Source organism: Pipistrellus hanaki (genome assembly GCF_964339955.1).
Source record: "Pipistrellus hanaki genome assembly, chromosome: 2".
NCBI lineage: Eukaryota > Metazoa > Chordata > Mammalia > Chiroptera > Vespertilionidae > Pipistrellus > Pipistrellus hanaki.
This window is the reverse complement of record NC_140504.1, coordinates 9,762,574-9,776,020: the sequence shown is the minus strand read 5'-3', so window position 1 is coordinate 9,776,020 and position 13,447 is coordinate 9,762,574. Positions and strand designations below refer to the sequence as shown.

Sequence of the window (13,447 nt, the reverse complement as noted above, 5' to 3'; positions counted from 1 at the left end):
TTTGACTGTTTTCCTCTCTTTGTGTCCTTGTGTAACTAGTGGTCGCATAGACCACTCTCCTTGCTGACTATGTCAAATCAATGTGAGCCTTTTCAAAGAAACATTAACTCATCAGTGAATTGGGCCACATCTGAAGGTGACTTCTTTATACTGTGGGTTATCATTTTAGGTACATTTATCTCATTTTATCAAATAGCTTGTCTAATGATTGAGGGTGAGGGCCCATTGCTTACTGAGTACCATAATAACGTGCAGCAAAAACTTACTTGTGATAGACATCACCTTAGGCCACTGGTGATTCAGCACATGGCCAAATCCAATGGTTAACAGAATTCTATGCGACCACTAGTCACCAGGGTGAAAACACTCGACTTTTATTTTTTGGTTCAGAGATCCAGGAAGTAGTAAAATACGAAACCAGATACTAACCTGACTCGCCCTTCCCCTGCCCTGCTAACTGACTCATACACCTGACTCTAAAGAATCTTCCGTAATTCTGAAGAGGGAATTATCATCTGAGTCTGAAATTAGCATGTTCCATAGAACTATTTGAGAATATTTGAAGGATGGTGAAGAGAAAGATGAAAGTGTGAAGTTGGAATAGTATGTGGCTAACCATCTAACTCAAGCCTTCTAGTACATCACCTATTTCCTGGGAAAAAGGTAGGTACTTTGGAAGAAGCCAGTACTTTTGAAATAATTGATATACCATTTCGTACTTAGAATACAGTCATTCCCAAAAGTCTATAGAGTGTCACTGGTGTTCCAGGGTGTCTCTCAGGTATTTCTGATGAGAAAGTGGGACAATTAGGGGTTCCACTTACCAGGCATGCCTATTCATGTAATTCAAGGCATTTTCTACTCAGTAGTTAAGTGCTTTCATATAACATTATGTGATATAGTTGAGGAAGACATACGAATGCCAAACACTTCCAGAATCCCATTTAATTTATGGTGTACATCAGAGGTCAGCAAACTACACCCAAAGAACACATTTGGCCCACTGCCCGTTTTTGTAAATAACATTTTATTAAAACACTGCCATACCCATTCACGTATTGCCCATGGCTGTCTTCATGCTACAACAGCACATTTAAGTAGTTGGGACAGAGATGGTATGGGCCACAAAGCCAAAAGTATTTATGATCTGGCTCTTTACAGAAAAAGTCGGCCAATCATTTGTATATATTACACATTAGTAACAAACCTATCTGTCACCAAAGATACCATAGCTTCCTTTCTTTGCAACAATCACACAATCCAGGATATATAAAATACATTTCGTTAGAATGAAATCTCACTTCCAAAGAATTTAAGAGAATATCTGTTCTTCAAATTCAGTATTTATGTCTCGGATTTCCCTCCTAGAAATAAATTCCCACTTTAAAAAAAAAAAAAATACACACACATTCGAAAAGTGTTCTTTTATTATTTCTAGTAACATATATTGTATAAATACTCTATTTTTATATGCCCTTTTACAATCACGGTATAACTTAAGAGATTTATCATTAAAAAGAAATGTATAAAAATAAATATGTTATTATAGGCATTTATTACATACTATAGTCCTTCTCAGAAGGAACACACAAACCAATACTTATAAAGTACGTAGAATTTATAGTAACGTATTTTACTATATACACATGGAAAAAGTCATCCCCTTTCATAGTAGAAGAGCTGCACAGACATTCACCAGGATATGACTGCTGGACCAGCTGCTGGGGATGGACCTGCTACCCCTCAGTGGCCTCCCCATCACAAGACAAATGACCCCCCTGTCCCCTAACACTGGGGACCCCCGCGGTGCTCACACCCCTTTCTTGTTCTGGCATCACTTCCTTTTGTGTGTGATCCCGCTATCTTTCTTGAGACTCAAGCTGGTTCTTCACATGCACATTCCTAAGATAGGCTTACACAGGAAGGAAGGAAGGTGGAGGTACCCAGCTGGGGGGGTGCCTGCTCTGGATGTACCAGCACCCAACGCATCGCTGTTCTCCCCTTGGAGACTCAGTGCGTTTTTTTTACAAACACAGGACTTGTTTCTTCATCCAAATAAATGCACAAAGACAGGAGAACGGCGCAAAAACGGTAATTGATGGAGTCACTGGACGTGCTCAGCGTTTTTCTCCATGGTGGACGTTCTTCAGTTCTGAACTCTCGGCAGAAAAGATGACATTGACATTCTCTGAATCCACCGCGATCATAAACAGTGTTGGCCAAAGCTTCTCTTTGGACTTCCTTCCTTTTCCCTCCATGGAGAGACATAAAATAAACCGCGCTTTCTGCTAAGATCTCATGGTTCTCCTGCTTTGCTTTTCCCGACACCCCAGGACACCAAGATGTGAATGAGTACCAGGGAAAGGGATGGTAACATCACCAGCAAGGTCTACTGGATCCCTCCAGCCTTCTTGATTTCAGTGCCTCAGCCCTTCCTCCCTCCTCCTCCCCTCCACCCTCAGCCCGCTTAGCTGCACTCGGCCGTGGTACAAAAGTCTATGTAATGTTTGGGTTTCTTTAAAGGATCGCAGCTCTCGTGGGCCAGCACCCCCCCATCGTGGGACAGACACTGCAAGGTCCTCTTTTTGTAGCCCTTCCCACAAGTCTTGGAACAGGGGGACCAGTCCCCCAGCTGCCAGTGGGGGCAGGGCAGGTCCGCGCAGGGCTGGGCGCTGGCAGGCTTCACTTCCTTGGCACACTCGGAAGCAGGCTGCCCATTGAGGTCTCGGCACTCCACCAGTCTCCTCTGCACCCCCTGCCCGCAGGACTTGGAGCATTCGCCCCACTCCCCGATGACCCACTCTGAGAAGGTCGGGATGGCGTTGAAAGGCTCCTTCTTCTTCTTCACGAAGTAGGTGTATTTAATCTTGGGCCGGAGGGCATTGCCCACCGTGAGGACCTGGATGGTCAAGGGCTCCTGGAGGGGGCTGAAGCTGCGGATTCTCTCCAGCGAGGCAGAGGAGCCGCTGTACCTCAGGGCGGTGCCCTTGTGTGTGATGTCTTGCTCTAAGGTGGACAGGGTGAAGTCGCCGTTCAGGATGTAGGTGCCATCGGCTGCTTTGATGGCCAGGAAGCTGCCCGTGTTTCTGGATCCCCTCTGGTTCCGCTGCTTCACTTCGATGTTGGTGGCTCCCGCCGGGATGGTGACGATATCATGGTAGCCAGGACTGCAGGCAAGAAGGGCAGATAGAGAGATCGCTCATTCACTGGCTACTATACCACTTAGCTAATCCTCTAGAACACAATTTTTAACCAGACCTGTCAAAAGTGGCATCTACGGGGCAGGACCTTCCGGGGTACGGTGTTCTCAAACTTACTTGGAACTTGTCGCCGATCCTGATATCTTCTTGCATGTGGATCCGTTTCCTCCACAAATGCCACATTTGTCAAATTTTTTCTTGGAGTCTATGATGCGATCGCAACCAGCTTTCACGCACTGTCCTTGCACGCAGACTGAGGTGGAGTCGGGGCTGCATGGCGTACCGTCTACCACCTAAGAAAGGAAGGACAGGTGTCTGGTGTCACACACTAACCAGGGGAGGCATGGAGCTATAATGACAGAAATGTCCCTCATTAACATTACATCTGACTTCCTGACCCTCGCCATAAAACAGCACTCTATACATGCCGTATGCCACCTTCTCTGCTTTTTTCCCCATAGTACATATTGACATCTGAAAAAAAATTACACATTTTTTAAGTATTTGTTTATTGACCTATCTCACTTCTACCTAAGATGAAGAAAAGCAGAAATGTTTGTTAATTTTTTATGGCTGTCTCCTCAGAATAATGCCCGAATAAGTAGGTGCTGAATAAATCACTTACTAAATATTGAATTTGCAAGTGGGGAATATTTTTATGGCCTACAGTGATAATGACACGTGAGTTTTAAACCAAACTCAATACCATGTTCTACCTCAACCAGTCTATCTCCTCAGGCAAACAGTAAAAGGATGCTTTTGCTGGTTCCATATATGTATTCTTAAACACAAAAGGCATCAAAGCTCAGACTTCCATTTTCATAAGTCTGTTTGCACATGCTCCTGCCAGTCACCCAGTAACAAGTACTTGGACCGTGCCTGGACTATTTTCCAAAACTACTGGTTGGCTGCCATGCTACTACATAATTTATCCAGGCTAGTAAAGGGCTCTTGTTTATAAGAATAATAATAAGAAATCGCAAGAGCCGAAACTGGTTTGGCTCAGTGGATAGAGCGTCGGCCTGCGGACTGAAAGGTCCCAGGTTCGATTCCGGTCAAGGGCATATACATTGGTTGCGGGCACATCCCTGGTGGGTTGTGCAGGAGGCAGCTGGTCGATGTTTCTCTCTCATCGATGTTTCTAGCTCTCTATCCCTCTCCTTCCTCTCTGTAAAAAACAAAATCAATAAAATATATTTTTAAAAAAAGAAATTGCAAGAATCCTAAGTGCTGAATTCAACTTCATTCATAACTCCACACAACACCAAACAAATCTGGCTGAGGTATCCCTCCTGAAAAAAAATGAACCCTAAGTTGACATTGGACATAGAAATATGCAAACGAAACTCGTGCCTACAGGTTGCATGAAAAGGTAGCAAGCCAAGACCTTGGGTCTTAGGCAAGAAGCAAGTGGAAAAGTTAGTACCTTGGGCTGCAGAACGAAGAAGTAGCCGATGCCTTTGGCCTGACAGATGAGCTTGCACCTGTCCTTGGGGGAGACCCCAGCGTACTTGGGGGTCCACTCCACTGCGGGCCCACTGCCGAAGGACGCCTTGGAGAACTCGTTGTGCGCCTCACACTGCTCCTCCCTGAAGGTTTTTCCTGGAAAGAGAAGGACGGAACGGCGCCATCAGTTTCCATCCCTTCGCTGCCTCTGGGCGGGCACAGCTTCCCGGCCCGTTTTCACTCACCGTGGCTGTCCGGACAGTCCTCGATGTTGCAGGATCGGTAGCGCACACGCTTGCCTTCGCAGTACTTGCCCCCGTTCTTGGGGACGGGGTTGTCACATTCCCTCATTGTGTACTGAACGCCGCCGCCGCAGGTCCTCGAGCAGTCTCCCCAGGGTCCCCACGGCCCCCAGCTTCCATGAACAGGCGTCTATGGGGGGGGACACAAGCCATCCGATTAGAATTCCCTACAGAGACCTTCTTAGGGAATAAAAGAGAAAAATACACGAGACGAGGAATCCATGACTCTATCTTCCCTAACACCGAGTTGGGGTGTTAAGGTGCCATTAGACGTGTTGGCCTCCCTGTGTTGGGTTCAGAATTGGAAAGGTGTGTGTGCCTGAGCAGGAAACTCACATCAAAATGCTTCTTGTCGGTCTTGTTCACACACTTGCCGTTGACACACCACTTCCCTTCGCCACAGCTGGTGCCGTCCGCCCAGGGGAAGTGTTTGGTTTGGCACACCAGCAGCCCACCGGAGGTGCCCGTGCACCAGAGGGTCGTGCACGTGCTGGATGCGTCCGGGCAGTGTTTGGAGTCTTCCCCGAAGGTAAACTGGCACTGCCGGTTGGCATCGTACAAGGTCCCGGGGAGGTCAGAGGGGAGTTGCATGGGGCTGTGGGGCTTGTCCATCAAACATTCCCCTGCAGACACAAAATGAACAAACACCCCAACCGTTAACCTCTGTGAATAGCTACTAAATGAAAGCAGGCAGCGGATAGGTCGATTCCAGCAAATGTTTGTCATAAAGAGATAACATATAGCAGCAAAGCTATTTGACAGCTGTCAAAACGTTTGGAGAAGATGCCAGAGAAATGTAAACGAAGATACACTTAAATGAAGATATTATCCTCCATGGAGCATTTCTGCATTAACCATGACAGGAAGTGACTGTTCTGCTAAAAATTCAAATTCACGTACGTTGGGAATGACTTGGCCAGGAGCGCTATCTTTTATTGGAATGCAGATCTAAAAATGCATGCACTTGGCAGCAAAAGTAATCTGAAAGGAAAATATCAAGAACAACAACAGCCGGGACCGGTTTGGCTCAATGGATAGAGCGGCAGCTTGGGGACTGAGGGGTCCCGGGTTCGATTCCGGTCAAGGGCATGTACCTTGGTTGCGGGCATATCCCAAGTAGGGGGTGTACAAGAGGCAGCTGATCGATGACTCTCTCTCATCGATGTTTCTAACTCTCTATCTCTCCCTTCCTCTCTGTACAAAATCAATAAAATATATTTAAAAAAAACAAAAAACAAAACAAAAACAACAACAACAACAAAAAAGAAAGAAAGAAAAAAAAAAGAAAGAAAAACGAGCCTGTTTAATTAGAACTTTACAGATAGGAGGCTGGATGCCATGTAGAAAGAGCAGTTGGAGCGTCTTACCATGACCGTTATCCAGGAATGAGGTAATCATGTAGGCGCTGCAGGGAGACCAGGGCTGGCTGCGGTCCAAGTTGGAAAGCATTGACGCCATCATGTGGGAATCCCGGTTGACATTAAGGCTGGCACATTGCTTCGCGTCATCGTGGGGCATGTTAAACACGTGGCCTGAGAAGCAATCCGAAACTCACATTAAAACATAGGCAAATGGGCAGCATTTTACCGCAAATGGGGATATTTCTAGAGAAAAAAAGAAAAGAAAAGAAAAAGAACACCTATTTTGGAGACAATGTCTATAAAATGTCTACATTGTACGGAGTGTAAACAAACATGTACAATCTCCAAATGTCCATAGCTCCAATGACCTTATTGATATTCTGATAAAGGTGATCATGGTTTGAACAATTAAAAGATATGTTCTGCGATTTCTAAGAAGCCCTGGCACCTAACATAGCAATATAACCTACAGACTCTCTCTCAAGTTGATAAATTTTCAGTCTGAATTCTCAGACTGAGCTTAGCTCTTGACTCCAAACAGACTCACCTAATTCGTGGGCGGTGGTGAAGGCAGCTTGTAGGCCGTCATCTTCTATGACAGAGCAGCTCCTGCTGGGATCACAGACGGTTCCCACATCAGCCATCCCGAGGGTGTCACATGTCTGCGTGCCACACAGGTCCTACAAGGACAAAGGTGTATCCTGATTCCGAGGGACATCCCACAACATGGGGATCTTTCGGGGCAAGGTGCAGCGTCACATATATGTCTCGGAGCATCTACCGTCATTGTTACTGAGCTGTCCTTCTAGGAGTGCTCTGTGACCTCCATCGATAGTTCATCCTAACGCTACTCACACAGGCCTGTGCAACTTGAGATATTAAAATTGTGGAAGAAACGAGGAGACTGACGGACCGCGCTAGCCAATTTAAAAAAAAAAAAAATGCAAGTGCTGCCGAAACCGGTTTGGCTCAGTGGATAGAGCGTCAGCCTGCGGACTGAAAGGTCCCGGGTTCGATTCCAGTCAAGGGCCATGTACCTTGGTTGCGGGCACATCCCCAGTAGGGGGTGTACAAGAGGCAGCTGATAGATGATTCTCTTCTCTCTCATTGATGTTTCTAACTCTCTATCCCTCTTCTCTTCTGCTCTGTAAAAAAATCAATAAAATAAAATTTAAAAAAAGTGTGGAAGAAACGAGGAGACTGACGGACCGCGCCAGCCAATTAAAAAAAAAATGCAAGTGCCAAGCATTGGTGACATGCTTTAGCGACTCTGGTCGCCAAGGGGACTCCCCAGGGGACCCGGCCACACGTGGCCCTGTCTTCCTCTCACCTGCCTGGTGAAAAGAATCGCCGTGTCATAGTGCTCGGCGTCCCGGTCGCTGGGCGGGTTGTGCTGCTTCTGCCAGTTGCAGAAGTTGCGCAGCGTGAGGGCCGCGTTGGAGGTCACCTCGGGTCCCTTCTGCTCCTCGTAGATGACCAGGATCTTCACGACCACCAGGCTCACGGAGTTCCGGATGCTGGGGTGCTTGTACAGCCGGGCGGCCACCGAGAACAACGTGAGCAGGTAGTTCTTCAGGCCGCTGCCGTGGAACTCGGCCATGGACTGGTCCGCCACCAGCATGGTCTCCACGTAGCGGGGGCTGGACACGAACCGCTTCTTCCTGACGCTTCCGCTTCCTGGAAAGGGATCAAAGAAAGCGTTTGCTCAGGGGCCGTCTAGCCGGGAATCATTTCCTCCCCACAGTACTAGCATATAAGGAAAGTCTAACCAGGCAAAGCAAATATGACAAAAATACCCCTAAGGTAACAACAAACAAAAATATTTGCATCTCCGTTCATCGAAAATGTTATTTTTAAAATAACCTCCTTCAAATAAAATGGCCATGTGCTCCTCTGAGGGGTCAGGCTTTTTTTTTTTTTAAGTGTTTAGCCAAAACCGGTTTGGCTCAGTGGATAGACTGTCGGCCTGCTAACTGAAAGGTCCCAGGTTCGATTCCGGTCAAGGGCATGCACCTTGGTTGAGGGCACATCCCCAGTGGGGGTTGTGCAAGAGGCAGCTGATCGATGATTCTCTCTCTCATTGATGTTTCTAATTCTCTATCCCTCTCTCTTCCTCTCTGTAAAAAAATCAATAAAATATATTTAAAAAACGCATTTGTTATTATATATATAATTATATATATATTAAAAATCAATAAAATATATTTTAAAAATGTATTTGTTATTATATATATTATTATATATTAAAAATCAACAAAATATATTTAAAAAACGTATTTGTTATTATATAATTATATATTAAAAATCAATAAAATATATTTTAAAAACGTATTTGTTATTATATATATTTTAAATGATATAATATTATATATATATATATATATATATATATATATATATTTTTTTTTTTTTTTTTTTTTTTTTTTTTGGTGAGCAGGATTTCTGTTGTCCGCCTGGAAACCCTCCCATCAGAACCGGGAAGGCAGTCTGTCCGCCTTCCTCCCCAGCTGTAGTAAGAACTTGGAGCAGGGCAGCAGGCAGAGGCCCTGAGTCACTCTTTCACAGGCCAGGGCTCCGATCCTGAATGAGATCATTGGGCTCCACGTGGAAGGCCCAGGGAAGGGCCGGGGCCTCTGCCAAGGGGCCGGCCTCCAGGAATCTCTCAGCCTGCAACTGCTCTGCAATCCCATTCCAGGGGTCCCTGGGGGGCGCTGCTCCTGCCAGATCCAGGCCGAAAGACCACCCACTCCGCCCGGCCGCCTCTTGCCCCACGGCAGCTGCCCCAGGGAAAGAAGTTCCTGCCTCGGATTCAGTCAGGGGAGGGTTAAAAACTCCTGAAAGGCAGCCCCCATCCAGGGACCTGGGCTGGGTGACCACATCACTGCACCACGGAGCAGATGTGCTGGGGAGAGTGGAGAACTCTAAAAACCAGACATGCGAGGAAGTCAAAAAGAAGAGCAAAGGCACCAAAGGGAGAGAATGAAAAGAACTGATCGGCTGCTGCACTCCACACAGCAGAGGCAGGGGAAGGAAGGAAGGAGAAGCCAGGCGGTGACTAACATCCAGCAGGGAGCAGCGTGATGGCCGCGAGGGGGAGCGCACACCGGGGTGGGTGCCGGTGGGAGGCGGGGCCGGCAGGGCGCAGACCTCCCAAGCAGGCTCTGCAGAGCCCCGGCCGCCGCTGGCCGTTGGGGTCATCAGCCCCTTCCATGGGGAGGGGGACAGAGGGCGGCCCCACAGAGGTCACAGCGCAGCCGCGCAGGCTCCAGGGCTGCCCGTTTGGAGGTCACCAGCGGCCCCGCGCCGACCATCCCCGCCCTCCTCTGCGCCCAGGCAGCGGTTGCAAAACTGGTGCAAAGTTGCACCGACCCGGGAGCCCAGGCGCGGCCGTAAAGCGAGCGACACGAACCGAATGGGAAGCAGCTGCACACACGCTCTCACCCCACTGAGGTGGGAAGAGCTGCATTCCCAAAACTCTTCCTCTCTGGTCTCCACGCTCCGCCTTCTTCAGCAGAAAAGCCCCTGGGCTGGCTGTCCCTGTCTCGTTCATGCATCATTCAGGCAAACGGAACTAAGAGTTCTGGCAGGACCTCCAGCCCCATCGCTCCCCCCGCCAGGTCTCCGTCCAGCCTACAAACCGGAGTCCCGCGGAGGGAGCGGGGAGAGGGGGATGAATGGAGGGAGACGCGAGGGAGGGTCATCATCCCGCCGGGACGGGTACCTGTTGGCCGCCCCGAGCTCCGCGGCGCGGGGTCCCTGGTGACCCCGGAGTCGTCCTCGCCCTCGGGCCCAGCGCCCCTCGCGATCGGAGCCTCGTCGTCGGTGACCCCGCACTTGGCGCCGCCGCCGCCCCGCCGCCTCCGCCGCAGGAGATGGAACCGGGGCGGCTCCTCCCCGGCGGCTGCGGCGGGGGCGAGGCGCTCGGTGGCGGCGGGCGCGGGCTGGATGAAGAACTCCTCGCCCCGCAGGTAGAAGGCGCCGCGCACGCCCTCGCACAGGCTGATCGCCGCGGCCGAGCCGGGGTCGCCGTCCACGGTGCCGGAGTAGAAGCAGCGCGCCAGGTCGCCCTCGGGGGGCTCGGGGCTCGGGGCGTCGGCGCCCCGCCTGTGCCCCACGGTCTGGAGCGTGAAGCCAGGCGCCAGGAAGCCGCGGTCCGGCTGCAGCTCCAGGCTCAGCCGCCGGCCGAAGGCGTCCAGGCGGAGGAGGAGGTGGGTGTCCCCGCCGCCCGGGGCGCCGTGCTCCAGCGTCGGCAGCACCAGCTCCTCGTCCTCCTCGGCGGCCGGGCGCCCGTGCGCGCCCGGGGCGAGCAGCAGAGCCGCGGCCGCTGCAAGGAGCAGCAGAAGTTGCACAGACGCGGACTGCGGACCCCGGGGCCACCGGGCCAGCTCCGCCTTCCCCATGTCGCCGCCTGCGGGGATGCGCCTTCGGGACCCCGCGGGGACCGCTAGCTGCGCCGGGACCCCCGGAGGCACGGCGCGCCGCGGCGCTCCCAACCGGGAGGCTATTGTTGGGGTCGGGAGAGTGCCGAGAGCCTCGCCGGCCTCGCTCCGGATGCTTCAAGTGAAGTGACTGTGATTCTTTGTAAGTTCACGGAGAGTCGATCGGCCGCGCTCGGGGGGGCTCCCGGAGTCACCGGGTCGCAGGCGCTGCAGCTCAGCCCGCGAACGCGAAGTTTTCCTTCTAAAATGCACCGCGTAGCCGGCGCTGGCGGGGACCCCACGCGCCCTGGGACGCCTCCGGGGCGGGGGGCACCGGACCACGCGGAGATCAGAGCCTGGAGCCCCGCTTTCGGCTTCCTTCCGCCCGGACCCGGGAGCCGCTCGCTCCGCGCCGCGGGCACTGTCCTCTCTCGGCCGGACCGCGCGACCTGGCTCGGAGCGGCTTTTCCTGCGAGTGCAAGAGCCGGGCACCCGGGACCGCTCTTTTATAGCTTGTAGGACGCCCCGCCACCCCCTCCCCCCCTTCCTCCTCCCTCTTGGCCGCCTCTCCGCCCGGAGACACCGCCCCCTGAAGTCCGTGCTCGGCGCGCGGCGGGCCGGCGGGGGAGGGGACGATCTCCGCGCTGGCTCCGCGCCCGGGACTCGTCCATCCGGGGGCGGGAGACGCCCGAGGGGCCCTGTGGCCGGTCCTGCCTCCGCCCGGGGCTGCTCTGGGGAGACCTGCTCACTCCCACCACCGCGCCTCGCCCGCCCCGGCAGGCTTCCGGGACCCCCGCCCTCCCCGCCGCAGTCCGCTCCTGAGGCTCCCGTTCCCCGAGGGGAGGATGGGGGTGGAAAGCTGGATCCTCTCCTTCTCCAAGAACTCCCTGCCCAGGAACTTCAAGGTCTCCCTGGCCTCCCTCTCTGACCACCCCTCCCCCGAGGTCCTCCCCCTCCTCCCCCAGCCTTTTCTAGAAAGGTACCCCAGCGCTCCTGGCCATCTCCCGAGCCTGCCAAGGGCTGGTTTGCGCTCTCTCTCTCTTCGCCCCAGTTTTTCTAGGGGAAAGCTTGGCTGGCCCAGCGCCTCCCCTAGAAAGCATGCGGGGTGAGGGGGCCGGGAGACCCTCCTCAGGCTCTGGAGGGTAACGTGCGTGCGCATTGACCTTCGCCCCTGCTCCTTGCAGCATCGCCTCCCCCTTCGGCCCTGGGTGAGGGGATCCAGGGTCCCACTTCCGGAAGAGGTTGTGGGGACTGCTCCCTAGAGCCTGGGGAGGGAACTGCTCTTTCTTTTCCTTCCCCATCCGAGAAGCGATGGGCTCCTTCCTGCCCAGTCCGCCCGCTATCTTCCCCCGCGGCGGCGGCCAGGCGCAGGCCAGGCGGGCGGGGACCTCAGGGAACCCCGCTTTTCCAAGCAGGGACCTGCGGGATCGCTGGGGCTTAGCGAGCGTGCGGTGAGGACTTTAGGAAATCGACTTCCTTCCGGGCCCCTCCCTCTTCCCATCAGGAGTGGGGAAAGGTTGCATCCGTGTTCAGAGCGGGATCAGATGAGCGTTTCCACCGTTAGGTGTCCAAGAAAGAGCTGAGCGGTGCTTCCATCCCAAAGGAGGGAGGGGCCCCGAGACACAGAGGAAGGAAATGCTTCATAATGCTCCTTCCCCCGGCGGAAAGCCGCGGGGACAATGGGGACAGTGGCCGCCGAGACCCAGGCGGACCCCGGTCCCTCCAAGGCGCGCGCCCCGCTTCCTGGGCTCGCGGGGTGTCCGGTCCCACCACCCCTTCCGCCCCCACCTCTCAGTGTCCACCCAGTTTCTCCTGGGCCCTGGCCTCACTCCTCGCAGATGTTGCCAACTTCATTCTGTCCCAGCTCGAGGCATCCCCTGCACTCCTCCAACGCATCCCTCTTCCACCTTTTGCTTTCACCATCCTTCCCAAAGTCGCCTATTTCCTGGGAGGGTTCTAGGTTGCCTACTTGGTTGCTCTCTCTACCCTTCAGCAGAGTTCACTTGAGAATGAGTGGCGCCAAGAGGCAAACCCGCTTCACTCTGGGAGAAGTGTACCAGCATTCCCTGGTCCCCACACGTTTAGGAATGCATGCCTGGGTTCTTCCATGTACTTTTCTTTCTTTCTGAAGTTGCTGTCATAATTACCCGCTGAATGATCAGCGCAGGAATGGCATGTGTGTTAGCAGAAGCTCGAGGCCACTCAGTCACCACCCTTTCTTTCCGTGGCTCTTCCTTTTTCACACCATCGGACATTTGGCCACTGTTTCCACCTACCTCCTTCCACCCAGTCTCTCCTTCCCTGCCCTCTTCTCTCACCCCCTTCCATGTGTCCTTCCAATCTGATGGTGACAGACACACAGCCACGAGCAGCCCATTCATCTCCACATTGTCTAAGCCTGACTGTTTCTGTCCATCTTTGAGGCGAGATGGACTCCTCCCTGCTTCTCAATTGTCCTTTCCCAAACATCCCCACTGGTCAGGTTAGTTTCCCAGTTTTACATGCCACCCCTTCGGCTCCGTTATAGGTTTTTAACATCCCATTTTTTTAAACAAATGATTTCATTTCACATGTTCTTTCTAGCTAAAAGAAATGTTAGATACGCAGGAGAGCATTTCAGGAAAAGTCACTTTACACTTGCAAGATACTGACCGGGGTGATGAAAGCAAGATGGCAAAGCCATGGGTACATTTTCAAACCTCTTGCTTTAGAGCAGGGCG

General features: G+C 52.3%; 1 protein-coding gene across 1 annotated transcript; it reads right to left on the bottom strand.

Moving 5' to 3' along the window:
- Window positions 1-1,409: 1,409 nt before the first annotated feature.
- On the bottom strand, window positions 1,410-11,221 carry ADAMTS1 (ADAM metallopeptidase with thrombospondin type 1 motif 1). The gene is made up of 9 exons (XM_084871392.1): window positions 10,031-11,221; window positions 7,640-7,986; window positions 6,857-6,989; window positions 6,316-6,480; window positions 5,285-5,571; window positions 4,892-5,078; window positions 4,627-4,802; window positions 3,318-3,493; window positions 1,410-3,167 (listed from the first exon to the last, which is right to left on the bottom strand). Exons 1-9 carry the CDS (start codon window positions 10,707-10,709, stop codon window positions 2,468-2,470), a joined length of 2,850 nt encoding a protein of 949 aa, XP_084727518.1. The 5' UTR covers window positions 10,710-11,221; the 3' UTR covers window positions 1,410-2,467.
- Window positions 11,222-13,447: the final 2,226 nt, after the last annotated feature.

Excerpts from the sequence above, each read along its gene's own strand:
- ADAMTS1 (XM_084871392.1), bottom strand. The coding sequence starts at position 10,709 with ATGGGGAAGGCGGAGCTGGCCCGGTGGCCCCGGGGTCCGCAGTCCGCG. Across the intron at positions 4,803-4,891 it reads GGACTGTCCGGACAGCCACG|GAAAAACCTTCAGGGAGGAG; the intron begins GTGAGTGAAAAC and ends TTCTCTTTCCAG. Across the intron at positions 3,168-3,317 it reads GGATCGGCGACAAGTTCCAA|TCCTGGCTACCATGATATCG; the intron begins GTAAGTTTGAGA and ends TCTTGCCTGCAG.